General features: G+C 44.3%; 5 protein-coding genes across 6 annotated transcripts; 1 reads left to right on the forward strand and 4 right to left on the reverse strand.

Moving 5' to 3' along the window:
* Positions 1-2,002: 2,002 nt before the first annotated feature.
* Positions 2,003-6,882, reverse strand: LOC127767129 (N6-adenosine-methyltransferase non-catalytic subunit MTB-like). The gene is made up of 7 exons (XM_052292357.1): positions 6,706-6,882; positions 3,984-5,760; positions 3,786-3,869; positions 3,371-3,475; positions 3,169-3,277; positions 2,518-2,669; positions 2,003-2,398 (listed from the first exon to the last, which is right to left on the reverse strand). Exons 2-7 carry the CDS (start codon positions 5,655-5,657, stop codon positions 2,261-2,263), a joined length of 2,262 nt encoding a protein of 753 aa, XP_052148317.1. The 5' UTR covers positions 5,658-5,760; positions 6,706-6,882; the 3' UTR covers positions 2,003-2,260.
* Positions 6,883-6,994: 112 nt separating this feature from the next.
* Positions 6,995-10,194, forward strand: LOC127767132 (uncharacterized). Its single transcript, XM_052292361.1, has 5 exons — positions 6,995-7,220; positions 7,336-7,562; positions 7,683-7,755; positions 7,847-8,012; positions 9,851-10,194. The coding sequence occupies exons 2-5, from the start codon at positions 7,409-7,411 to the stop codon at positions 9,956-9,958; spliced, it is 501 nt and encodes a 166-aa protein (XP_052148321.1). The 5' UTR covers positions 6,995-7,220; positions 7,336-7,408; the 3' UTR covers positions 9,959-10,194.
* Positions 10,195-10,258: 64 nt separating this feature from the next.
* LOC127767131 (UPF0496 protein 3) lies at positions 10,259-12,933 on the reverse strand. Of its 2 annotated transcripts, none has more exons than XM_052292360.1 (2): positions 12,678-12,933; positions 10,259-11,581 (listed from the first exon to the last, which is right to left on the reverse strand). In XM_052292360.1, exons 1-2 carry the CDS (start codon positions 12,730-12,732, stop codon positions 10,500-10,502), a joined length of 1,137 nt encoding a protein of 378 aa, XP_052148320.1. In that variant the 5' UTR covers positions 12,733-12,933; the 3' UTR covers positions 10,259-10,499. The 2 variants fall into 2 exon arrangements, with proteins under 2 accessions (XP_052148320.1, XP_052148319.1); XM_052292359.1 differs by lacking the exon at positions 12,678-12,933 and adding an exon at positions 11,693-11,916.
* A 4,998-nt stretch (positions 12,934-17,931) lies between these two features.
* On the reverse strand, positions 17,932-19,510 carry LOC127768188 (uncharacterized). The gene is made up of 3 exons (XM_052293726.1): positions 18,985-19,510; positions 18,765-18,893; positions 17,932-18,547 (listed from the first exon to the last, which is right to left on the reverse strand). The coding sequence occupies exons 1-3, from the start codon at positions 19,411-19,413 to the stop codon at positions 18,368-18,370; spliced, it is 738 nt and encodes a 245-aa protein (XP_052149686.1). The 5' UTR covers positions 19,414-19,510; the 3' UTR covers positions 17,932-18,367.
* Positions 19,511-20,017: 507 nt separating this feature from the next.
* LOC127765551 (uncharacterized) lies at positions 20,018-23,547 on the reverse strand. The gene is made up of 2 exons (XM_052290467.1): positions 21,786-23,547; positions 20,018-21,463 (listed from the first exon to the last, which is right to left on the reverse strand). The coding sequence occupies exon 1, from the start codon at positions 23,220-23,222 to the stop codon at positions 21,891-21,893; it is 1,332 nt and encodes a 443-aa protein (XP_052146427.1). The 5' UTR covers positions 23,223-23,547; the 3' UTR covers positions 20,018-21,463; positions 21,786-21,890.
* Between the last annotated feature and the right edge of the window lie 3,910 nt (positions 23,548-27,457).

Below are 27,457 nucleotides of genomic sequence, written 5' to 3' on the forward strand. Positions count from 1 at the left end.
GTTGCTTTGTCCTCGTCTTTTTTTCTTCAGTGAAGATAGATCATGTATTGGTAGCTTAAACAGGTTCAGATACTGCTAAAGAACATCACTTTCTTGCAGATTGAAGTCAATACTCCGTATAAAGCCACGCTGAATTAATTGATCTGATAGAATTTCTCCGTTTCTTATGGCAGTTAGTTTTCACTTCTTTTTTCACAGTTAAGCTTTTTGGTGGCTGATGGTGCAGTGCAGATTGATGGACACGGTAGAAAGCAAGCAAGAATTGACCTGGTTAATCAATGTGTTGTACAACAACATACTACTATGTGTGTAGGAAAGCGATTAATCAAAGCCACGAAACGAAATGTTTACTTGATTGCAAAGCATTATGCGCGGTGAGGATTGCAAAGCAAGACATGATGAGACTTATAAGTGGATACGGATCATGTGGTGAGGATGAATCAATGGCCAGATTTCCACACGTTCTCCATCACTGTTGCTATTAATTTGGAGGGTTTATCACGGGGATACTGAAGTCAAGTGGGTAGTGTTGCTAGGATCCGAAGCAAAAGGTAGTGAAAAGAACATTACTAGTAGAAATTTTATAGGGTTTCACATGAATCGGCATATTCTTAGTAAGAATCTACATTTTTCATTCGCTACAAAAAGAATAACTTTACAAGGAGCATACAACCCTTTTTGAAAAGGAGAAAATTTACAGGAATTTCATAAAAATAAACTAATTCTTACAAAATTTATGTAAAATTTTCGCATTCCACTATTGTTCATATGTGAACCAGGTTTAAATTTTAGACTTAGCACGAATGCTCGCATTTAAAGCTAATTATTATTTTAATTGTAAGTGATGTATCCATTGACAACATAATGTCTATAATGACTTCATTAATATCAAAATATGCTGGTCTAGTTTAATAGAGATAGAATGTGCGTTAGTATATTTATATGGATGGACACGTGCATATTTAAGAGCGTCATGAATAATACTGTTTTTTTTTTCAAAAAGAAAGGCTGGACAGTCTACTCTGCTCTAGCCAATATGACAACATAAGTAACATTGACATAACCTCCATTTATTCGAATCGAATATTAGCGAATGTAAATCATCCCATTATAATAATTGAATACCAAGATTTGGCATAATCTTGTGCTTAGAACAAGCCAAAAATGTTGATACGGTGTGTGCGACGAACAATGAGAGCGCGCGTCGTGGCTGCCGAATCGCACGGCAAAATCTTCCTACTCTGTAAGATTCCATCGCCGAAAGTTTCAGTTTACTAGTAGATAATAAATCAATTAATCAAACAAATATCTTGTCGTTGGATATATACATATATCAAACTAAAACGGAATCAATCAATCAACGATTAACGCTTGGCAATTGGCATCATCCAGCAACAAGCTGATCCGATTTTGCTTCTGTTGGTGATTGAAAGCCCCGTCTCTCTCTTCCGTCACGGTTCGAATTTGCTTCGCCGCTTGCCTACCTGCAAAGGTTCGAGAACACACTTGAAGACGATCAAAAGGACAAGGCAGTGCTGTCGTTGCACACATCCTACAGTGGCATTCGTTGGAGCATTGCTGGAATGCTAGGTTTGTTTAAGCCATTAACAATTTAACAATACCTGTCAGTTCTCCGGTTTGTCAAACCAAAGTTTCTTGTCTGAATTCATACGTTTGCATGGCCTCGAAAATTCCTCGAAATGCATATAAGAATGTGTTATAGGTTCATGGGACCTGGGCTTCATTCCTGATCTTATCACCAGTGTAAGCTGGGAAGACAGATCGTGTTCCAACCACAGTTTGCATCTAGACTAAAAAAGCTGGTACAGAGAACTTTCAGTTTCTTCCGTGCTTTTCTGACGGAAAAAACAAATGCAGGTAGCATACTTCCAGGCTCCAGCAGCAAGGAAAACGACCATGATAGTACTACCATCGGCAAACAAAAACAGGACGTCAATGATAAAAGTGACTTTATATGTGACCGATGTACCAACAAGGCAAATACTGAATGATTTTCTTTGAAATAGAGCTGTCAAATTGCTGTAAGCTGAACCATCTTGTTCGAGCCGTACCACGGCAAAGCATTCATTCTGCGAGACTGAAAATCTACACGACCTCGGTTAAACAAGAGGCAACGTGAGGCATTAAATCTAAAGTTGCAAAAAAATTAGCCGCATTGCACCCTTCGAACCAATCACGGTAACTGATCTCTTTGGGGATTCTCTATCAGGTCACTTGTCTTAGCCCATTGGCTCTGCCCTTACTTATGTGGGGGTGACTTCGGCCTGAGGCCTTCAATCTCAGGTGTTGTCACAACTAGGTGAGGAGCCTCAGGAGGAGGATTTCTTCCACCCTGCCATACTTTACCATCCTTGTCTGCAAAGTTCTTAACATATGCCTGTAAGAATGAGTTTTCTTAGCAGAGAGAATGCGGAAAAAAACGATCACTATATGAGAAACTCTTGAAACTGCTTGCTCATGTATGTGTGCATAAAGTTGGGTTTTCAGCCTTTTTACCTCCTTGTTGAAGTTGGAATACGATAAACCTTTCCCAAGAGTAAGCCAACCCGGACGAATATTATGATCCTCTCCAAAGAGTTCAAGGCGCCTCTTTCCAAGAGCAAAATGCTCAATTATCCTGTACATGTCTTCAGGCTTTTTAGTTGAGCCTGTGCAATAAGGCAAATAATTTGAGGCATCAGTACACAAACATTTTATTTGTTGCTAACAATACAAAAAGAATATGCTTAGGAATATGAACAGTTCAAAAGGGAGCCTTGAACTCCACAAAACACAGGAAAGTAGACAATTAGATTTTTTTCCCCCAAGCTGAATTCTAGAGAATAAATAGATGACAATATACCTATACAATAAAATTGGAAGAGAAACCATAAACCGTACCTGAACATAAACAAATTAATGACTAGTCTAACCAAGAGAAAGGTTCATCTGTTAAGGGGTATTGCGAAAGGCAACAAAATCATGCATAACACATAGATAAATGAAGCGACAAGAACATAATTATTCATAAAGGCACCAAATGTGACATACTGACATTCTCAACAAACAACGGCATAGACTAAAAGTCCTTCTTCCACAAAGCAATCTAGTACACAAGCATATATGAAGAACAAGAAGCATCTTTGAATAGAACATATGAAACAATACCATCGGTTGGTTCATCGGCTATTATTATATCTGTGTCAATATTCGCATGGATGACATGTCCATCAGTGCTACGTCGCACTGTTCCTTTTATACCCATCAAGCAATGCTCCTGGATAAAGAAAAGAGTGAAACTTCAGAAGAAAGACAAAGAAACAGAAGATATTTTCTGGAGCATAAAGTATTAAAGTCAAGTTAACACTACCTTTGAGTGTTGCAGTATTGTATGAGAGTCATGCCGCAGACTGGGTGTTGCACTTTTCTTGTTGGTTTTCACCCAGCAAACATCCTCACATCTTCGAAATCCCCACTAGACAAAGAGAAGCTTCAGTCAGGTTCAACTTTATTTAAACATTTCATTCACGAGTTGAATTTTTTCTTAAAAAAAACTATGTGAAATCATTCACGGCTCTTGAATAAATGTATATTCAAAGAGAAGTGAGCTTAGGTGCAACTATTCAGAAGCAATCATAAACACATGAATGAAGCATAACATGTTTATTATGTTTTGTAGAGGACAACAGTAGCCTAGATGGCCTTCTGTGAACTGATAGCATGATACAGCCGAAAAGTGGTCAATACTACAAGGAATAATGCACAACTATTAAAATCCACCTCACCTTCTTTAAACACTGACGGCCCTGTTCAAGACCTACACCATCACCGACCCAGAGGAAGACAAACGATGGAGTGTCTGCTATAGCCTGTATGTTCAAAAAATGCAGTGAAGCACATTAATTGTGTGCATAAATTGAACTCCAAAAGAAGACGTCAGATTCATAAGTGAAAGAATGAAACAAATAAACAAAGAGAGCAACCTCAATCTTTAAATTCATAATCTCCTCACCGTTCCAGTACTCTATGTGATCTGTGATTCCTGGTGCCCGGTGAACATATTCCTCCCATGGGGGATCCACAAGAATAACATCAAACTTCGTACCAAAAAATTCTGGAGAAAGAACATGTTGCCGCAGATCACACTTATAATACATTGGTGGTGAAGCAGACTTGGCAACAATTTCATCTTTCCTCTGTATGAGTTCTCTCAGTTTTGGATAGTCCTCTGCTACGCTTGTAAGATCCAATTCTCTAATGAAATTTTGAGGCCGCATGCCAGTGTCCACAAAGTTCTGTGAGTAATCATTCTGTTCACCTCTTGAAGGAGCTTTTCTGGTTGGTCCACTGTTTCTATTTGGTGTCCAACCACCACCAACAGGAGGTTTGCCATGTACCATTTCACGGCTTTGTGTGCCCAATTGATGGAAACTCAATCCAGACATATTTGTTGGAGCACCTATTCCGGAGCCAAATTGGTTTAAGTGAATATTAGGTCCAGCTCCCATACCTGGAGTGAAACTATGTTCACCAGCAACTGGAGGAGGGATGGGAAGGTTGGGTGGAACAGAAAGCATATTCACATCAACACCTCGAGCCCCAGGCCACAAAAGAGGGCCCCCAGGAAATGGCGGCACAAAAACACCAGGTAGAAGAGGATGACCTGGAGAGTGGGGAATATTTGGCCCAATATGTTGCATTGGTCCCGGTGGCAGACCAAGAGGACCAAAAGGAGGGGGCATAATTGGTAATGTGACTCCAACTCTTTGAGAATCCCTGCCATTTGGTCTACCCCTTCCTCCTCTGGAGGGTCTATCACCTTTATGACCATGTTGAGGAAATTGAGAAATCATGCTGGCACTGCCACTTTGATCTGGTTCAGAATTGGTGACTTTATCACCGTTTGTTCCATATGTTACATCTCGATGAGCTCCCACTCCCACGTCATATCTTCCAGAAACAGAGCCCTCTCGTCCAAAATCAAGACTATTATTTGGTCGAATCTCTATCGAATCAGAAGTGTCATACCGACTTCCATAGGTTGAAGAACCTCTAGTACTTTCAGATCTACCCCTAAAATCTCGCCGGTAACCAACTCGCCCATGGAAACCCCCACCATCCTGTCTTTCCTGTGCATTCTTCCATTCCGAGTCACTTGCCTCTTTAGAATCTTGCCATTTACAACTCCTCAAATAGTCCACAGATCCTTCAGGCTCCTGTGTTTTGCCAGTCCAGTTTCTGTCCCTCCCGCTGCCCAATTTGTCATCTATGTGGGCATCCACTCTTGATTTATCTACTGTACCATTTCTTCTTTCATTGTCCAAGCCTAGTTGGCGTTGACCATAGTCACTCTGTCCAACTCCATCATGCAAAATGTTTTTTATCTCTACAGCTTTATCCTGCTTATCATTAAACACATGCACTTCAGTTTCATGACTTCTATCCACTGATCTGCTATCATCACCAACATCCTCCCCCATGGCAGAACCCTTCCTCTTATTGGTATCACACCTTTCCTCCTTGCAATCAGTCTCAGAACCATATGTTCTTGATGAGTCCCAATCATTCTTTTCATCTCTTCCCCTGTTCCTGTCGGAGTCCTTATCCTTGGAATCATCAGGACTTCTCCGTGGAATTTTCGGTGATCGTGAGTCCATTCTCAAATGATGGTCAGTGAACTTCAAGAATGCAAAATAGTGTACCCTTCCTCCCAATAATACTACTGAGCTCAAAAACCTTGGCTAGAAACTTCAGGTTTCACTACATAAAAAAAAATTGGTAAAACGTATCATATTTACAGCATATAAATAGCATTACAGTATATTTGAACCAGACAAGTGAGCTTGTGATAGAGAAGAATTAAATGAACAATGCTTTTCATGCAAAGGAAGGATATCCAAACATTATTTTTCAGGAAAAGAAGGCATTTGAAACACCAAAATATAGTCATACTGTGATAAACACACCTACTATGCTCCTCATAGTACAACGGGTTGGGTTATATACAACACTGCATAGGTCAAATAAGGTGCAAAACTGGAGCAAGACCTAAAATAAATTGGAAAAGGCTGCACATTGTATAATAGATTGGCTAACACAACACATTGTATAAGTGATTAACAAGTAATTAACTGATTGTACAGAATATAATCAAAAGATAAGTTAAGAAGACAATATCTACCCCCAGATCATGCACTACTAGTAATTGCAAAGGTCAAGTTAAGCAGAAGCTTCCCAAAAGCCTATAATTTTTCCACTGCCTCAAATCGAACAAAACTCCTAGAGCAAATACACACAAAACACGACATAATGAGGGCATGGGAAACCTAGAGCAACGGCATTATATTATCTATTACCCACCGCGGCCATATGATCGTTAGGTTGCACCTAAACGCTAGAAATACGGATCCCTAGCCATCTCCGGTGATCAAAATACGAAATTCTAGCCTCAACACGGAGTGAGGAAACCAAAATTCCTCAACACGGAGCGGGATTTCACCGCTCACCAACCCTAAACCCCTAAAATCATTAGCAAAAATCCATGATAGCATCGCGCTTGAACTCAACCGCAGCAGAATCGAAAGGAACTAAACACTCCGATCGAACAGCAAAAGCCTAGGACAGACTCTCCGCGCGAAGCCTTTGTTCAATCGAGACTTCGAGCGTGGGAACTGAAGGCGGGGAGAAAGGAGTACTAGGGCTTACCAGGATGGGAGGTGAGGGTTCGCTTCAAGTAGACGAGCCTTGGTTACACGGCGGGACGAGGCACGAGCGCGGCGGAGGCAGATCGCCGCTCGCCGCCGTCCGCCGTGCGCGAGGTAGTCGCCGCCGCCGCCGGTGGTTGGCTGACTCCGACGCGACGCGACGCAGGGGTTTTGGTGCGGGACCGCGTCGAGAATTTTGGGTCGGGGTTGGCCATTCGGCCCATCTGGCCCACATATACATTCGGCCCATCTGGCCCACCGAAAACGATCAATGCCTTCTCTTTTCCGACTAAAAACCAAACGAGCTCTCCTCCTCCTCCTCCCAACCCAAACGCCGCCTCCGCCGCCGCGGCCGCCGCCGCCGCTTCTCTCCGGTCACCACCACGACGGAAGCACACGCCTGCCGTTGCTCCGCCGTTCTTCACCCTACGGCTGTTTCTCGGACGCTTAGCCTGGTGGATCCCTCTACGGGAGATCCACATCCATCCGGACCAAAAAATTTTGGGGGGATTCGGGGTAAGCTTTCCCTCGGCTGTGAGAAATCAGTCATGTCCCATCCATTTAGTTATGCTTGAAAATCATCAGGTTAGCTGAGGCATCTCTCTAATGCTAAATCATCGCATTTCTCCAGTGATTTCACCCTTCTGATGCTTCGCGCGCTTGTTGCTACCTGTACCGTTGTCTGAGTGGGTGGGTAATTTTATATGGGAACCCGAAACCATCTTTGGTTAGCCGCCAAGAGGACTTTGACATGGTATTTAGTCGGTTTCACCATTTCCGATCGATATGCAACCGTAGTATCAGTGACGGGCGATTCGATGCATCCCACGTTTACAGCGGCCAGTAGCTCCTTGAGAGGTATGGAGAATGGTAATTTGTGCAGGTTCAACTAGGCATGGACAGTTGGATGACTCTACAGTTCATATTCAAATATTTCTTCTGTCTTCTTATTTGTGCTGATCAGGTTGTTGGAACTAGGTGATGTAGTGCTAGCCGAAAGGAGCTGCCTCCAAAAGTACCAGTTCTCCCATGGTGATGTTGTTTTGTTCAAGTGAGTGTTTGGAATTTGAGGAAAAGATCGACGCCTTTGTCCCTCGCTTGCTCGATGTCGCATATCTGATTATTCCTTACATGATCTGCAGGTGCCCCAGTGATCATAGGGAGTTGTTTGTCAAGAGATTAATTGCCCTGCCTGGGGAGTGGATGCAGCTCCCTGGCACCCCTGATATAATTAAGATCCCAGAAGGGCACTGCTGGGTTGAAGGTGATAATGCTGCCTGCAGCTGGGATTCTAGGTCATTTGGCCCAGTAAGTTACTTCTGTTCCTTTTCCTGTTTAATTCCAGTCCAACATGCAACACTAATTTCACATAAGTTTGGTTGATCTGAGTTAGCATTGAAGTCTAGTTGTTTGAGTGAAACTTATTTATGCTTTAGCTCCCCTTCACTGTAAGAGATGTTACCAGCATTTTTATCCCCTGATAGACTTTTTGCCATATTTTGATCCTCAATACCAACATTACCGTTTGCCTCCTGATAGACTTTTGCCATATTACCGGTACTTGGGATACGTGGAATCAGGCAACTAAACAGACCACTAACCAACACTTTACCACTCGTACTAGTGCAAACAAGTTTGAATTTTCTAAGTTTCGATGTTCTTTGATGCTGCCCATTGTTGCAAAAGTCGAGAACATTTGCTTTCTCTATGAGTGTCGTGTGTATGGGCTGGCGGAGATGAGCATATTAATTGCTTTGTGTCTGCTTTAAAATTATACTATCTCAATCTATGACTATACTTTTCAATCTACAGGGCCAAGATTTGACACTAAGTTATAATAACACCGCATTTTTTTTAGCTTTCTAAGACATGCTAAATTAATATAGCCGTCAATTTTCATCTTTGCTGTGCTCCCTTTGCCCATTTGCTATGTTTTACTCCCTCCTTCCCAAAATATAGCTACCTAGGAGTGTTTTGGGAAAATTAAGGATTGGGTGAAAGGTCTAAAATGTCCTTCATTAATGCATAGGAGGTTGATGGTATTAAGGATAGTATGGGTGGGGTACGGGTCTCGAGTGCTAGTGGGATGATAGGGCCCCCTAGGGTGGGGTACTTGTCCTAAGATAGCTATTTTTGGGACAAAATTTAAACCTAAATGTAGCTATATTTTGGAACAGAGAGAGTACTATAATAATCATGATTAGTTAGCAAAGCATATTACCTATACAAGCCTCCTGATTAATACAACATGCTATAGTATCTTTTTTACCTGTTGGAAAGTGTTGCATGTGGGATATGAAACAAAAATTATCACGCCGTAATTTGTAGTCTTTGATGTTTGAACATTTTTGGTCCCTACCAACAGAAACAATATGGACTGCACTGCACTAAACAACTAGATACCAAACAGAACCAAAAGAGGGACTTAATAGAAAGGAGTACTAATCAAAATTGTGATAATTGGGAAACCATATTGAACATGCCAGCATATCCAATGGTTCCAGAGGTCAAGCACAATTGTATGATTGGTGAAAGAGTTTCAGTAGTGTGCTGCAATCTAGGTTGAGGATGAATTTGCAAACCAACTTTGTTTGGTCAATCATGTCCATGATCTAAACCTTGGCTTGTACTGAATAGTCATGCCCGTTGTCTAAACTATGGCTTTCATAATGAATTAGTGATTTCTGAATTCTCAAGTCCTAAGCTTCTAGGCTTCTAGCAAAGAGTTGGACTTTGTGGTTTCTTTGGATTGAGAAAATTTAGGATTTGCCACCCGTCAGGTAGTTCACTAGCATGTAGGACCTGTTCCCACATGTCATAGACACATAACTGTCACTAAATTGCAAAGGGGCACATCCTCAAATCCTCAGCCTTTTAGATCGGATAGTCAGACAATTACTGTCGTACAAATATTAAATTGGTCGGGCAATATATTTTAACTTTTCAATCTTGAATCGTGATCTTCCATGTTGAAAAAGAACGATCGAACTATCATACTATGCAGCAAAATAATATAAAATGTTAACACAAAATAGTATTTTCTTCAAGCTTAAATACTACCCATTATGACTGTATGTTTAATTTCTTCTCTGTATGTTTTGCACCAGTAGTCCAGTACGACTTATTTAATTTCTTGTGTTTTTCAGATCCCTTTAGGTCTAATTAAAGGGAGGGTGACCCACGTCATCTGGCCACCGTCAAAGATTGGACGAGTTGATACAAAAATGCCTGAAAATAGAATTTCACCCCTTTGATTCGACTCACTACATTGGATTGTATTTCATTTCAGTTCGGCCTATAACTTTAGTGCTTGCCGGTTGCTTAGCAGCTGTTCTAGTTGTAACAGAGTTTTTGTTTTCACATTGTTCTGTACTTCTGTAAGCAAAAGCTACTTCATTTAAAATTGACCAAGAGGTAAACCTTCATTCAGGGCCTTTGCATTCGGTCATTTGTTCTGTAAATGCATATTAGTATTTACTCCTATCGTCTTATGTAATTTTCTTTCGGCTTGCCTTCTCTTTTTTAGCTTCATAATATGTTGGGATCAACACATGCAAGGTGATGCACAAAAGACCATTCAGGTTCTTTCCTCAATGCTGTAACATGTTTACATGCTGTGTATATATATGTACAAAAAAAAATAAAGCAAAAACCTTTAATGCCAAATGAAATATTTTTCCCTTTTTTCTGTACTAAGAAAAATAAATCTACTGTTGTTATGTACAAAGACTAAAATGTGTCCTACAGAGGTACGAATTTCCTTTTTTCCTTCATCATGTTGATGCATCCAGAGCTCTACCTTGCAGCAGCAGCCATGAAGTTCATCACCATGATCCTGGCTTTGTTGATGGTCATGAAGCAGAGGAAGAGGTGCTCCTCGAGCTCGTCCAGCTGCTGCCTGAAGCTCTCCTCGTTCTTGCTCAGCTGCCTCAGCACCTCCTGCACCAGCCTCCCCTTCCCGCCGGCGCCCGCCGCCGGCCGGTGCTCCACGCACAGCCGCAGCAGCGCCACCATGTGTTCCCCCTCGTCGCGCACCCGCGCCACCAGCCGGCTGATCGTCTCCATGTCCCGGTTGAGTATGTACGTGCCCTTCGCCGCGGCCTCCAGCTGCACCAGCGCCCGCCGCGCCGCCCGCCCGGAGAAGAACCGCTCCCCTAGCCACGCCGGCGACATCATCGGGAACGCCGCGAACGCCGCCAGGATGTGCACGCCGATGCAGGCGCCGACGACGGCCACGACGGCGACGGCCGTGACGAAGGACACCGACAGCGCCCGCCTGAGCCGCGCGACGCTCCTGATCCGGTGGCGCGCCTTCTTCCTCCCGGCGTCGAGGCCCCTGAGCAGGTCGCCCGAGCCGGCCTGCACCTCCCGGAGCCTCCCCTGCGACGCGGCCAGCGCGGTGAACGGCTGCCCCAGCGCGGCGGAGACGTCGGCGAGGCCGGACACCCCGACGTCGGAGGCGAGCTTGCGGAGCGTGTGCTTGAGCGGGCGGTAGCGGAGGCGTATATGCTCGATGTCCTTGAGCAGGTGGCTGCAGAGGAACGAGGCGTTGGCCGTCTCGGCGTAGTAGGCGGCGAGGAGGCCGCGCACGTCGGGGCGGAGGCAGCTCCCGCGCGGCGACGCGAGGGCTGCGGCGACGGCGCGCTGGTCCGGCTCGAGCAGGTGCTCGGCGAAGAGGCGGTAGGAGGGGAGCCGCTTCGACGCCGCGCAGCCGCCGCCGCCGCCATGGCGCGGCACCAGGGCTGCGCCGTGCGCGAGGGTGATGTCCAGGACGCGCGCCCAGAAGTCGTTGTACGACTCGGTCCGGAACGCGCTCGTGTACTCCTCCCGGAAATCGAAGCTCGACGACGGCGCCACCACCTTCTTGGGCTCATGAACTGCATCAATCATCACACGCCGAATCAGTAATCACCATGAGAAAATTAACGACCAAACTGAGATCGAAAACCATGCATCGATCGATACGCTAATTCGATCTGTGCAGCTACCTTGTTGAGCGTGATGCTGCATGCATGCACCGAAACAATTGAACGTGCTGCCAGCCATGCTCGATCTCCTCGATCGATAGCAATGCAATGTTGCGGTTGGTTGATGGATATGCACGCACGAATGCTTTTTATACAGATGCGTGTGATTTGGTTTGGTTTAGTTTGTGACGACGAATGGCTAGCTAGCTAGCTAGCTAATTAACATGTGTCAAAGCGAAGCGACAGGGTTCGATTGCGGCTTTGTCTTGGCGTGCTCCTGTACGAATGCATGCATATACGCTACCGGTTGGTTGGCTCCGACAGAGCCCCGTGTCATTGTGACTGCATTATTTTTTATTTTACCTCCGCCGGCGAGGGTCCACCAGACAGTGACTGATCGACCGGGTTTACGTCCTTCCACGCGATGCAAACAATCTAGTGATAGAATGCTACTCCGGCTCCTATAATATTTAAATACTAGCAATATATATACTCGTGCATTGCAATAGGTTAAAACTATTATTATTATTATTATTATTATTATTATTATTATTATGCTGTTTAGTTATGGTGAAATGTGCTTGGATAATTTATTTAGGAAATCATGAACTGCAATTAGAAGTCTGACTCTCGTCTCAGGTTAGCATACGAGTTCTTTTAAAGAGATTTATTATATTATTTCTTTTGTATTTCTAAAAGTGAGTAAACTTAAAAACTGATTCAAATCTATATTTTTAAAAGCAAACAAATTTAAATACAGATTTAAAGACAGATAATGTACCAGAGTAATGGTAAAATCATCTTCAGTTTTTTTAATATTGCTAGTAGATGAGAGAAAGAGATTACTCTAAGTTTTTGTTTTAAATCTAAACATAGCTCTATAATTTAATGGTTTTTATGTGACATATGGTGTACTAATGGAAGAGGATGTGCATTGTGCTAGAGTACATAACTTGGCATGCATGCATGCATGTTTGTCAGAATGTGCAACAATTAATCTACGTACCTTGCTGATCATCTGGCTTGACGCACCCGCCAAAGCACCTGAACGTGGCGCCCATATTACTCAGACAGAACACTCGATGCGATCGACGTCCAAGCTGATCAGAAGCTACTAGTATTTTCGTCTGACGTCTATAGAATTCGATGATCAATGTCGTTGCTTGCCACTATATGTAACCAGACGATCAGCTAAGCTAATATTATTTTTTCCTTCTCTTCTTGGTCGAGCATGCGAGGCAGCAACGTTATCGGGTCAAAGTGATGAGGGGAGGAAGAATTGAAGGTGGGGGTGGATGGAAACAAGACGCTTATAAAGCCCCTGCAGCCTCCACGCGGATATTATCCTTGGGCACGACGACAAGCCTTCTCTTCTCGGCCTCTGATCTGGACGATCGACGAAGCTTGGAAGGAAGCCCAAATGGTTGGCAATCACTCAAAGGGAAAACCCAACAAACACCACATCGACGAGAGCTAAACTTTGCTAGCCGCCCGCGACGACGCGGATGCGCTAGAGCCCACTAATCTGTAGCAGCAGCTTGGCTGTGGGCCCGGCGTGTCAGTCATCCAGCACCGTTGGATCATGCCGTGATTACGTGGAAGGTAGGTGGGCCCGCGCGGATCGATATATGGCCTGCTTGAAGGAGCTTTAGATTCTGAAAAGCAGCTGTTTGGTAGCCAGCTTCTGACAATCTATAAAAGCTCTGAAACCCAGCTTCTTCAGCTTCTAACTTCTTAGTTCATTTTTCAAAGGGCCTGTTCACTTTGATAACAAAAATTTGGCAACTCGCCAAAATTTTGATAGAATTTATTATATAGTTACCAAAATTTGGCAGCAAACTAAATGTAGCCACTTTTTTGGCAACTTTATCAAAATTTGGTAAGATTGAAAATGTCATTAAAGTGAACAGGCCCAAAATCTGTAACTACAGATTCTCAGAAGCTGTGAACTGTTTGAGACAGCTTCTAACAGATGCAGCTTTTGGTCTAAAAGGTACAGATGGGACAAGCTCCTCCAAACACGGCCTATATCTCTATCTCCGTCGTTGCTTGCTCGCTTGCTTGTGTCCTCGCGGCCGCCGCGCCGTCGTGGCGTCGCGCGCGCACGGCGCGGGGGCGCGTGGATGCGGGAAATCCGCGGGGGATTGTTGCGTCTGGCCAAGAGAACTCGCAGGGGCGAAAGCTAACGGCGCCGCGCGATCCACGGATGCATGTACGCTTTTTTTTTGGTATAATGGCCCAGATATGCATGCCATATTGCCATTGCCACTTGATGAATCGAGCCGATGACGCGGGTTACCTGAAGATATTTTTGGTTGGATCGGTCTGGGACATAGGACGATGCAGTTCGAGGAAGGATGAGCGTTGCAGATCGAATTAAGGTTCGGCGTGTTCGTTGGGTACGTCTTTGATCTGCATTTTGCGTCAAGAAATGGACAATAAAATATCTCTACACATATTTCATTTCCCAATCATTCTTTTTGAAAAAAAAAAAGAGAGGAAAAAAAAAAAGAACCAACAACGCTAGGCTAGGTAGCTCGCATAGAGCCAGACACATTTTACTAGTAGCAGTAAAAGGTTTGCAAGCTAAGGGCCAGTCAACTTGCGGTGAGCATGCAGTGGCTTGTACAGGGAACGACGCGTTGAACAGGAGAATGGCGTGTGTGTTACAGTCGGCAGGTGGTATCTGCTACGCTACTGGTATTCACTGTCGAGCAATGGCGTCGCTGTTGGTCTCAGTGATTACGCCATGAATCACACCCAGGTGGGTCAATCGATCTCAATTCTCCACTGAACTCCCCACTAACACACCATTAGGCTGTGTGTTTAGTTCAGCGTAAAGTTTGGATTTTAGTTGAAATTGAAGATGATGTTACTGAAAAATTGTGTGTGTATGACAGGTTGATATGATGGAAAAGGACTGAAGTTTGGATCTAAACTTTGGATCTAAACACAGCCTTAATTATCCTCCGTATATCTAGATACACCGTATGTTTTGAGGCGGCTACCATCTTCAAAGGCATTGGACCGGGATACAGAGCATAAAGATCGTTCAGTCACATAGACCCAATTGATACCCGTCAGGGTTATGGATACGAGAATACTACCTAGTGATCGATCGCTAGGGGTCACTAGGGGCGGTCAGATTCCCTCCCTCCACATGGTGTCCTTTTTTGGCACCGCATTACTTTCCTATTTTAGTAAATTTATGCACCTAAAATTTATACACCTCAAGTTTACACATCTAAAATTTAGAGACCAAAAGTTTATAAATCAAAAGTTTATATATCCGATTCAAATTTAAATTTGAATTCAAATATTTTTATATATAGTATTTCTATACATCTAAAATTTATACACCTAAAGTTTATAGACCCAAAGTTTATAAATCAAAAGTTTATATACCCGATTCAAATTTGAATTTGAATTCAAATATTTTTTATATATAGTATTTAGATACATCTAAAGTTTATACACCTAAAGTTTATAGACCAAAAGTTTATAAGTTAAAAGTTTACATACCCGATTCAAATTTGAATTTGAATTAAAATATTTTTTATATATAGTATTTTTATACATTTAAAGTTTATACACCTAAAGTTTATAGACCCAAAGTTTATAAGTCAAAAGTTTACATACCCGATTCAAATTTGAATTTGAATTCAAATATTAGTTTATAGATCCAAAGTTTATAAGTCAAAAGTTTACATACCCGTATCAATTCTGAATTTAAATTTAATTATTTATGGTGTAGTAGGAAGAGAAAAGGGGAGGAGGAAGGGGGGAGAGGAGGGAGCGATGGAGGTAGGGAGGGGCGGGTGATCGCTGGGAGCGATCACCCGCCCATTAGGCGTACCCTTATGGATAACACATACCCAACAGTAATCGACTAAACTCGATGGGGCCCACTATATACAAGTCTTATACGGAATCAAACCTCATATATAGCAGGTGTTCCGGATAACGAAAGACAAATAGAGTTCTATATAGAAACGATAAGGACTACTCGGATTATATCCATAGTGGTCTCCCTAAATTTACTTAGACAAGAGAACACATATGTTTATAAATACAAGCCCCCTAGGAGGAGAGGGGACAAGCCACAAGATCAATAAGACACAACATATACACAAGCCAACACATGCCGCCAAATATCGATATCAGAGATAAGCCTAGACAAACCCAATCCGGTACTTATGGAGGCCGGCAAGAGGGATCTAGCGCTATCTCTGATCTCGACGAGTCCATGCTCGAGAAGGAAGACTACCCTGCCGTCAAGTATGAGTTGGTTATCCATGTCGGCAAGACGACGACGGATAGATAGATTATCCAAATCATTATACTTGTGTAATTATGATGAATAAGAGCAACACCGGCTTCGGTCGACAGGACGTATAGCTATTACCTGTCAGATAAGGGGCCCGAATCTGTATAAAAATCCATGTCTCCATCTCTTTTACCTCAATCTCGCATATACCCTGATACCGACGATCCCCATACCATCCAAATACCCTAGTCGTGACTATCAAACGTCGACAGTACCGATCCTGTTTAAATCAATTTGATATGGCAAATTTTTTTGGCAAAAGTTTTGATGGCAAAAGATTTAGCATTGAAGTTTTGCTAGATGATGTTTAGATGCATGGTAAAGTTTGCCATTTTACTAGTAAAGATAGAGAGAGCACGGCTCCCAACACATTTTTGGCAAAATTTGCTACTCTAAACTCCCAAATGACAAATGCCAAATTGCCAACTTTTGCTACTAGTGTTTAGATTCATTTTGACAAAAGTGCTCCAAAACAGCAAACTTTTTGCCATTTTGAAGGAACTAAACAAGGCCTTAAACAAAAAATAATATAGCATGGGGTGTTACTGATTTTGTGAATCTCAAAACATACTCACAAGGATAATGTGTGTTTATAGAGATGAGTGTACGTGCGTATGTAATGTTCGCATAAAAAAATACCCTCCGTTTTTTCTCCCCCCTCGATTTGGTCCGCGGAGAATTGATTGAATGGCACGTGGTCTCGTGGAAGCCCATATTTGGTTCGCAAATTGGCAACTGTTGTTTCAAGAATGCCTACTATCGGTAGCCCGACGGAAGAGAGAATATCGAACACAGCTTAACTAAGCAACCTGCCATACTAGTACTCACCGCTCTATCCATATATGCATACATGTGGTTATCTTTAAAATATTTTTTTCTTCTCAACTAATTATCCGATTTTTCTCCAATCACACCATTATACTCATCGTAATATCTTTACAGTAAGATATCACATGACTATATTATGATAAAAAAAAAACATATATTTCAAAGCGTTAAAACTTAATGTTTCATACGCAACAGCGACATGTTTCAACGTGTGTTTTCACTGTGTTTCACAAAAGAAATTTATTATTTTTTGTTTTGTCATGTATAATTTAATGTTTCAATGGTGTTGGCAAAATATTGAATGCATCTACTCATACTCTCTTTGTTGCTATATACTTAGCTCTCTCCACTCTATCCATGCATGTATGCATGCAATGGTCCTCTAAACATTTTTTTTTCTTCAAAACTACTTATTCAATATACAACCCAACCATACCGTTGAAATCGTTATAATTAAAAACCGTTAAAACACATTGATTCGTACGTGATACCGATATGTTTCAATGTGTGTTTTTACCATGTTTCATAAATATTTTGAATGTTTCACCCTGTACTATTTAATACTCCCTCCATTCCAAATTGATCTACATATTTCATAGGTACACCAAGACCAAGAAAAACTAATAACTCTCATACTATATTTACTCTAGCAACAAACTCTATGCATGCACCATTCCCAATATTTCCTAGCCAATAACAAATCAAGATATTACATGTGGGTTATAAATACTTGTGTGCATGGATGCATGCATCAATGCCTATTTACTCCAATGCACAAATAATAAATAGACTTAATAAATGAACACAAATATGTAGATCATTTAAAAATAACCTTAAAAAACTATATGTAGATCAATTTGGATTGGAGGGAGTATTTCACTCGGTAATCAACGGAAACATTTGAACAACCCATTTTTTTAGGATGAAATCCGGCGTCCGATTTGTTGGGAGTTCGCCATCGTTTGCGATCAAATCTGGGCTAGAAACGTGCGGGCCTAGATGGGCCAGTGGGACTCCATATCGCGCCTAACTGTGGTATGTGCCTACACAGCCCAGTTCAAAATCCGGCCCATATTACGAGTCACGTTGTTACTGTTATCCTCGACGTAATAATCTCATGAATTTTAATCTCAACTTCTCAAGTTACATCTTAATTGTAATGTATCATTAAGATCTACATAAACAATCGGGTACTTATGTGGTACTCGTTCATTAATTATTATCACGATTCCGTTCAGTAATTCTTTACAGGAGCTGAACAGTGAACACCAAGCTGCCAAAGACTTATTGCCGTTCTTTTTGGAGGAAAAAAACATAGGAAATAGCATCTACTTCTACAAAAGAAATGTTATATTTAGTTCAGCGCAAAGTTTGGATTTTAGTTGAAATTGGAGATGATGTGACTGAAAAGTTGTGTGTGTATGACAGGTTGATGTGATGGAAAAGGACTGAAGTTTAGATCCAAACTTTGGATCTAAACAAAGCCAAAGAGCAAAAGAACATGCCCTACAGAAACTACTGAATTTTGATGATGGGCAAATCTATAGCTCAACTTTAGATTTATACTGTTGCGAGCCAGGATCTTGGCTGAGCATAGTACTCTTCTGTTTCTGTAGCATCTCGACAACTTCATCAAGAGGTGGGTCTCCTGGCCTTCTGAAAGCTTGATTCCCAATCTTAAACTCGTAAGCCTCTGGTTGGCTCAAAATAAACTCTTTCACCTACAAAACACACACAAAAAGCACATCATTAACCTTAAACAGTGTCACCCAATTATCACTGCTCTGAAGAACATAATTAGACATGCATATATAGTTAAGATAGTGCTGAAATTCTTCCATCTTTTCTATAACTAATCTCAATGGCACTATTAGCTCAAGACTCTTGCATCTTAAGCTGTTCAAGAGAATTGAAAATTGCAAGCAAGCTTCCTCCTACCTCAAGAATGTCCTGCCCTCTGTCCATGGTAAACATGAGAGTGCCAAAATCCACAGCCACGAATTTGGCCGCCACCGATCCAGTGCGCAGCACATTGGTCCACCTCGTCGCGATTCCCATCACCTCCTCCTGCGAGAAGAACTTGAGGTTTTTAATGGGCAGAAATGGCAGGAACCAACGGCGGATGGCGATCGAAGGGATCGATCCACGCACGGCGCACCTGGGAGCGGCGAACGCCGAGGCGGAGCTTGACGAAGCCGAACGAGGGGCCGGCGTGGCGGCGGAGGAGCTCGGCCTGGAGGGCGGCCGGATCCATGCCGGCCAGGTCGGGCGGCGGGCCGTCGTCCCGCGGTGGCGCCGCCGCGCCCCAATGGCGCCAGTCGTCGTCCTCTTCGTCGTCCACCACGTCTCGCAGGTCGTCGGGGATGGACACCCTCTTCGCCGCCACCGCCGTCTCGACGGCCGCGCACAGGAGGACACCGGCGAGGATCACCAATGCGCATCGCCACGCCGTTCTGGCCATCTGGAGTGAACTCGCGGATTCAGTTCGATGAGCTACAAAATGCGTGGCTAACCAACCATGGTCACAAGGTCGAAATCGCTTATTCTTAGGTGATATTATATTTTCCGGGTTCGAAACCTCACGCATTATGTTCTTCTAATATTCGCATTTTTTTATGATGCACTTTTGAGGGCCCCTTTAAATCACAGGAATGAAAAAACGGAGGAATAGAAAAAACATAGGATTCTGACAGGAATGCAAGTGTAAAATATAGGATTGCAAAACATAGGAAAAACATAGGAATGACTGTTTGATTAGACCACAGGAAAAACACAGGAATTTGATGAGAGATAAAGACTCAAAGGATTTCTTCCATGAGGTTCTACCTCTTGTTAAAATTCCTCCAAAACTTATATGGGTTGTTAAAATTCCTCCAAAACTTGTATGGGAAGAGGCACTCCATAGGAATTTCGTAGGATTCCATAGGATTTATTCCTTTGATTCAAAGGGCTTTGTAGGAAAAATTCCTACAAGAATAAAATCATCTTAAATTCCTATGAATTTCTTTTGAATCAAAGGGGCCTGAGCTTTTTTTGGCGTATTTTTTTCATAGTTTAATTGTATATGTTGTCCACAAATATTGGCCATTCTTCAATGTTTGCAGCTTCCAGTACAGAAATTCAACAAATTTATTCCCTGAGATGGAAAAATTGGAGGAGATTTATTTTACAACTATTATAATGTGAAATTATTCCTTATCAATTTCTCCAATCCCGTGGGTATTTTTTTCATATTTAAATGTATAAGTTGTCCACAAATATTGGTCATTCTTCAATGTTTGCAGCTTTCAGTATATAAATTTAACAACTTTATTCCCTAAAATGGAAAGATTAGAGGAGATTTATTCTACAACTAGTATTTATGTATTGCAGTTATCACCTCCATGGGCAAAAATAAAAGGAAAAGAGACAGATCCTTAAGCAAAACGCAGGATATACAACATACTAGCAGAATATACAATTGTTTAGAGGGACTTAAGATTTGCCAGAATATCCTTAACATCCATTGAGTGGAAGACTGAGAAATCGACTTCAGGTATTTCTCTGCCGTGATTAGTTCCAAAGTTATACTTCAAACTTCCGACTTTTCCATCACATCAAAACTTTCCTACACACACAAACTTCCAATTTTTCCGTCACATCATTCCAATTTAAACCAAACTTCCAATTTTGGTGTGAACTAAACACAAGCCCTTGTTTAGTTCCCAACTTTTTCTTCAAACTTCCAACTTTTCCATCACATCAAAACTTTTCTACACACATAAACTTCCAACTTTTTTCTTCAAACTTCCAATTTTAATCAAACTTTCAATTTTGGCGTGGAACTAAACACACCCGGCCAACAATCAAAAGGGGACTGAAAAGTGCAGAGTCCAGCATCATCACATCACACACGCGTGGGATGAGAATTCTCAATCGTCTGCAACCTGCAAAACTTCCATGTACTAGAGTGGTTGTACTCATTTACTGATAGTTAACTCAGAAAAATAGAAATGGTCCAGATTTGTTCATGTGTCGGATCAGTTACTTCTAACGTACAGTAGTAGCAACCTTCTTTAGAACTGAGCTTTCAAGGAAATTAACAACTGAAATTATTTGTGGAATAACGCTTCATGTATAAACTGACAAAGCAGAAATAGATAACAGTACAGAATGTAATCTGCTCACAAATACACTCTAATTGCACCACAAACCTGAAGTTCATGAAGGGCCATAAAGTTATTAAATTCATATACTTCTAAAGTTATATGTTTACAACTTGATCGAAAAATCAAAATTGGTCATATTAATCATATATGATTAGCACAGATAAATGGGTAGAACATGCTCATCCTATTTAAGAGTAAAGAATATAAAGGTTCATGATTTCTGCTCGAGGTACAAAAATAATGATCTAGGATCCATAACAAATGGGCAAAGCTTGACATATCTACCTGAAAAATTATCTCAATTGAGAATATAATTTATCAAGATTAGGAGGCTAATGCAACATAAATGATAAGAGATTCGGTTTTCTGGCCTCTTTGCTGCTAGATGCCCCTTGACTTCATATTCCAACATTTTATCCTCCTTTCCCATTTATAGTCTCTTTACTCAAGTGAAGTATCCGCACGCAGAACTAGTAAGCAGGAAGTTAACTGTATTTGAAGAAATCACTATGAAAAGCACTAGTATGTAACAAGGATCCTCAAAAGAACAGCACAACAGAAAATTCAGACCTCTCGTAAGGAAGAAGTAAATTTCCTTGTTATCTTAAAAAAGAAGTAAATAACACAAATATATCATTATCAAAGTAAATAATTACATTATGATACTAATCTGCACAGCTCTGTCCAGATTTCATCTATAAACAACATCTTAAAAGAATAGAGCAGCAATTCTGCAACTAATACTGAAGCTTCCTGATTCTAAATTGGGACTTAACAATGTCCTAGAAGAAAGAATAGTGTGAAAACTTACTATGTTGCCAGTCCTTAGAAACCAAGTAGATTGTGAAGAAAAGTTGCTTCTACTGCTGCCATCTTCTAAAACACATGGCATGGACTAGAATTCTACTTCAGCCACTCAAATGAAGCCGAAAAGTCCTCTTGAGAACAAGCGTGAATTCCTCCTCCTCCCCCTGTTTGCTGTTCTTGCACTTCTCATTGGTGTCAGGTAAAACCGCAACATCCCGTTATCCAAGTTCCCGGGAGAAGTATAATGCACACTCCTGCTTCTGCCAATCTTGCATTCCTTATTCCTAAGCCAATCTGTGCGGAAATTATGGACATCCCCATTAGCTACAGCTTGTGAGCTTCTGAATGAACCTTGGCTTGCTCTGACTGAACCATGGCCGTTGCGTCCAGGCTGAATTTCGCAATCCATGTCTCCTGTCTCCCCATTTCTACCCCTTCTGGTATCCTTCCTCGATTCCGAGAGCGACCGCTCAAGAACATGCTCCCCTTTCCTCACAAACTCCTTGAGTGGGCTAGTGATGCTACGATCCCACACCCTGCTCCACCTGTTCGACCTCCGCCTTCCGACACCTGACATTGTCATTTCCGGCCCGGTGTCACTGCAATTCCTTCTTCCACTGAGATGGCGCCCCTCGCCGCCGGCATCAGCCAAATGATCCCCATTCCTGCTCTCTGCAACGCCGGCACGACTCTCCCCAGCCTCTTCCTCTGCATTGCTCCGCTGAGCCCTCCTCTCCCCATCCGGAGGCGGCTGAGGCTCCTCCAAGCAGGCGAACGAGCAAGCCAAGGCCCTCCCCACCATCGACCCGTCCCACGAATGCCGCGGCGGCTCCAGGGAGCCCGAGCCTCTCACGGGCTCCCGGCAGACCATCCACTCGCAGGATCGCCGGAAGCTGGGCTTCCTCTCCACCTGCGCATTGTCGCCAGCGCCGTCCGGATCCACCGGCCTCGGCCGCGGCGGCCGCGGGGGCTCCTTCCTCCTACTCCACCGCATCCCCTTCCTCGGCAAGATCGACCTGAGCCACGCCCCGCCCTTCCACTTAGCCCCTCGATTCCCACCTCCAGGGTCCACCTCGAAATCGGCGACCTGGGGATCCTTGGCGTCGGCCGGATGCGCGGCACCAACGGCGCTGCCGCTGCAGGAGTCGTCCAGCTGGAACAGCAGCATGAGCGTCTTCCGCAGCTTGCCGTGGTCGGCGCTGGATCCCTCGCCGGCGTCGGCGGTCCCGACCTCGACGATCTCCTCCTCCTCCTCCTCGGCAGGGTTGCGGACGGAGGAGAGGCGCTCCATGAGGCAGGTGGAGCAGACGCCGGTGAAGACCTGGGACGGGTGCCGCCCGCACCTCTCCACGCCGCCGCCGCCGCCGCCGACGCCCGGTTGCCCCTCCTCCTCCTCCTCCCGCTGCGGCTGCGGCTGCGGCTGCTCCACCACCACCTCCATTGGGTCGCGAGTGGAAGCTGGTTATGTAGCACAGGGGCAGAGCACGGCCGGCGAATCGAAGTCAGGAGGGGACAAGCGGGTGCGACATTGGCAGGAAAAAAACCCTAACGAGCCGCCCGAAAAGCGACTTTTGGGTTCGGAGGCGGCAGCGGCAGCAGCAGCCGCGTGGGGAAACGGGCGGAAAGGCTCGCTGCCTTTGGGCTTCTCTTCGCTTTGGTTTTGGGTCGCGTGGCCGTGGTGGTGGTGGTGGTGGAGATGGAGACGGAAGAGAGGAAACGAGACTACGAGAGGCGGATGCGATCGAGACGAGGAATCCGCGAGTCGCAGACTGGGTCTGGGCGCACACGCCCACGCACGCACGCGCAACGGGCCAACGGCACAAGACGAGACCCGCGGATCGCGTCGCCCGAAGCCGCAGCAACCACGCACGCACGCACACAGCGCGGCTCGGCGCCTGGGCCGCTGCGAGGTGGGCGCGGCGCGCGTAAATGCGCGGTGTACCACTGCACTGGTGCGTGGCCGCGTGGGGCTGGCTGCCTCGTTCGTCCGGTCGCTCGCTCACACGACTCACGGCGCCCGAGTTACTGCGGTTCGGTGGCTCGCGCCGCACACGGCCTACTGGGACGGGACGCGGCTCCGGCAGTACGAGCGTGCGGCGGCTACGCATCTCGGGGGCACGGCCGCTGTCCCGAACCGAAGAGATAGCTCCGTTAACGTAGGGTAAAAAAGAAAAAGGTAATGTTCAGTTTGTTACCACTTTCAATCTTACTAAGTTTTAATATTATAAAATTTTGATAAGGCAACAAATTAAACACACTTAGGCCATTACTATCTTACTAAATTTTAGCACTTCTAGAAGTTCTCTCTCTTAAAACTCTACTAAAATTTAGCGAAGGCATCAAAGCCAACACTACAGAAATTTGATAATATCAATATGTGTTAAAATTTGGCATTACCAAATGTGATGATTGATTTGGACAACAAACTGAACAAACCCAAAGTCAATACTACTACTACTGCACTATACGGGAGAATTGATTGCTACAGTTGGACCTAAGCTTTCAATCACCCTCACGGCCCAATAGGCCGTCTCCCCGATCGAACAATGTACGCTGCCCAGTACACCGTGCTGATGTCCCCTTGTTGATTAATGACCTGATCAGCTGAATTGGCATGAACCGAAGCGAACTGTTTTTGCTTCGAGATGACTGAAGCAAACTGCTGAATAGGAAGTACTACAGCTCTTTGCGCTGTTGCACAGTACTGCTGGTACTAAGGCCTTGTTTGGTAGGGCTACAAACTCCAACTCCTAGCTCTAAACTCCTACTCCAATGGGAGCTGTCTCTTATAGGAGTTGGAGACATGTTGAAAAGTGTTAGGTAGGTTTTGAGCTCCATATCTGAAATTAAAAAAAAATCCCCAATCGCAGCTGCTACCGTCGCTGTCCCCGTGTGCGGCCGGTCGCCTCCTGCCGCGCGCCTCGCGCCGCCGTCCGCCCGCCGGCCGCCGCCTACCGCCCGCCGTCGACCTCGCCGCCAACCGCGCGCCGGCCGCGCACCAACCTGCCGCACGCCGCCCACCACGTGCTGCTCGCTGTGCGCCATTGACCCTGCCGCCCGCCGCCCGCCGTCGAGCCCGTCGGAGTGGAGAGTGAGGGTGACGGGAGGGGGAGAGAGAGAGGGGTGAGAGATGAGTTAGGGGTAGTTGAGTGGCATTTTTGTGTAAATATGTAAAAAATTTAAAGGGTAGTGGGTCTTTTGGTTTGGAGTGGAGCTGTGGAGCAGCAAAAATCCAACTCCACCCCCGTATTACAAATTTGTGGAGTAAATCTGCCAACTCTGCTCCCAAAAACAGAGGATCTAAAGTGTTTGGCACAGCTCCTGTTCCAGATAAGTTGGAGGTGAGAGCTGGAGCTGTGCCAAACGGGGCCTAAAAGTAGCCTCGTAAATCCGATAGATAGAGGCAGCAGGCCGGAAAGAAGCTGCAGACTGCAGGCCGGTCGGATCGGGATTGCGCATGCTCTGCTCTCGAAGACGGTGGAGCCATGCTAGATCGCGATGATTGGCACTTGTTTGGCCCAGCCGAGCCATTGAGCCATTGCCAATCGGACTCGGTGAAGCGGTCGCTTTTAGCAGATTTTAGTGCATCCTCGTTTCTAAAATACTATATAGTCTGCAGTGATGTCGCCGTTAGAGCATGTACAGTAGCATATTATTAGCTAGTTACAAACATATTTTAATAATATAAAAGATGAGAGATAAGAGTAGCGGGCTACAGATCTATAGCCAGCTGTAGCGCGGACTCAAAGACGCAATATGTGTATGACATGTGGTATTATATATTAATAGTATAGTAAGTAACTATTGTATGAATTGGCTATTACATTGGCTGTAGATAAATTTGAGCCAGTAGTGGACTATCTGTTAAACTTGCTCTTACTTGAAAAGTAGGAAATCCGAGTAGTGGAAATTTTTTCGGTTGCCAGGACGATTTTGACACCACCAGACGTCAGGTGCACGGTGAAGCGTGTGGAACACAGACCCGTCGCTCTTTACATTACACCCGGCCGCCCGTCTGTCACCTCACTCTTTTGTTGTCCTCGGCACCACCAACGCACGGTGCAACGGACACGCGCATAGATTAAAACGACGAAACGCGCCCTACAACAGCTAGACACATCCGTAAAATCCAACAGTTTCTGCGTTACCGCATTGACAAGGCAAACGTCCCGTCCGCTTCTCGCCAGCTCGCCGTCGTTCCGATCAGTCGGCCAACCGCGCGCACGCCGCTGCCGTCGGGCGCGGTGGATTCGCCGTGCCGCGACCGAGGGAGGTCGGCGGCGATGGCAGCGCATCCTGCCGAACCACATGTCGCGTGCCCGTGCCGACTTGTTATTGACTCGTGACTCACCGTTCGTTGTCACTTGGAGTAGTAGTGTTGTTGGATCAACTGAAGGATTCCGTCTCGTCTACGTGTATACCTAGATCCACCATACTCTGTGGTTACCAGGAGTGGGCCATGGTACTAGAGGGAGGCCTACCTGTCATACACCTGGATGGATTGCTCAATACTCCCTCAGTCTCCTAATATAAAAGATTTTGATATTTTGTTTGCACTGTTTGACCACTCGTCTTATTAAAAATTTGTGTAAATATAAAAAACAAAAAGTTATGTTTAAAGTATTTTGGATAATAAAATAAGTAAAAAAATAAATAATAATTTCAAAAATAATTAAATAAGACGAATAGTTAAACAGTAAGTAAAATGTGAAAATCCCTTATATTTGGAGGATAGAGAGAGTACAGGTGAGATGTGAAGGCAAAGCAGAGACATGCATTAAAAATGATTGACTTTGACTTCACTTCGACATTTCCAATTCCACACGGCTGCCAAGTTTGGTCCCACCGGCGATTGAGTGGTTCAGGGCAGCGCTAGGCGATGTGTTTGTTCCCGGGATGGTCGTCGTCGGTTCAGCAGCAGCATAGACCAGGTGCAGTCAAATGAGAGTATGGGAATGCACAAGTACGACCATTCCGGTGCCACTCTTCGTCGAGCTTCCTTCGCTTGACATGAGACATTTTGTTCCAAGTTAGCAGCCGCCAGCGAGCCACGAAATGAATCAGTGAGTGTCTTGTGTCTATGTTTGTCGCCATTGCCTTCGCTATCAGTCTTCACGACGAACACCGTCGAGTGCCCCACCGTGACCGTGAGATGTGAGATGACTGACTTGTGGTTTGTCAATCTAGTGTTTACTGTTGGTTGAAAACCGGAAATGGAACTATGGACGACACAAATTATAGGCCGGAGAGAGGACTTCCAAACGGATCGAGAGCAGTTTTTGATGAAAACTTACTTGATTTGCATAGCATTAGATACGCACATGAAAATCTTTGTCGAAGAGTGACCCTCTCTAACAGGAGGACGTGAGTCCTTCCTTTGTGAGTTCGGCCAAGGGATTAAGTGCGGTGATTAGGAACGTGAGCTCGCCTGTGCGAGATCGATCCGCCGGGGTTAGGCTCGCAAGATGGATGGTGATGAAATTGGAGACAAGAGATTATTTAGGTTCGGGCCGCTGTGGATCGTAATGCCCTACTCCTGTGTGTGGGTTGATCTTCGAATTGTTGCAGGGAACTCAAATCCTAAGAGAAACTACTAGGGCTCGGCTAGCCTCCTCCTAAAATTCGATCTATTAAGAGTCTTACCCTTGCTCGTAGGGCAAGGTCTTCCTTTTATAG

This window comes from Oryza glaberrima, chromosome 3 (assembly GCF_000147395.1).
Source record: "Oryza glaberrima chromosome 3, OglaRS2, whole genome shotgun sequence".
In the NCBI taxonomy this organism is placed as follows: domain Eukaryota; kingdom Viridiplantae; phylum Streptophyta; class Magnoliopsida; order Poales; family Poaceae; genus Oryza; species Oryza glaberrima.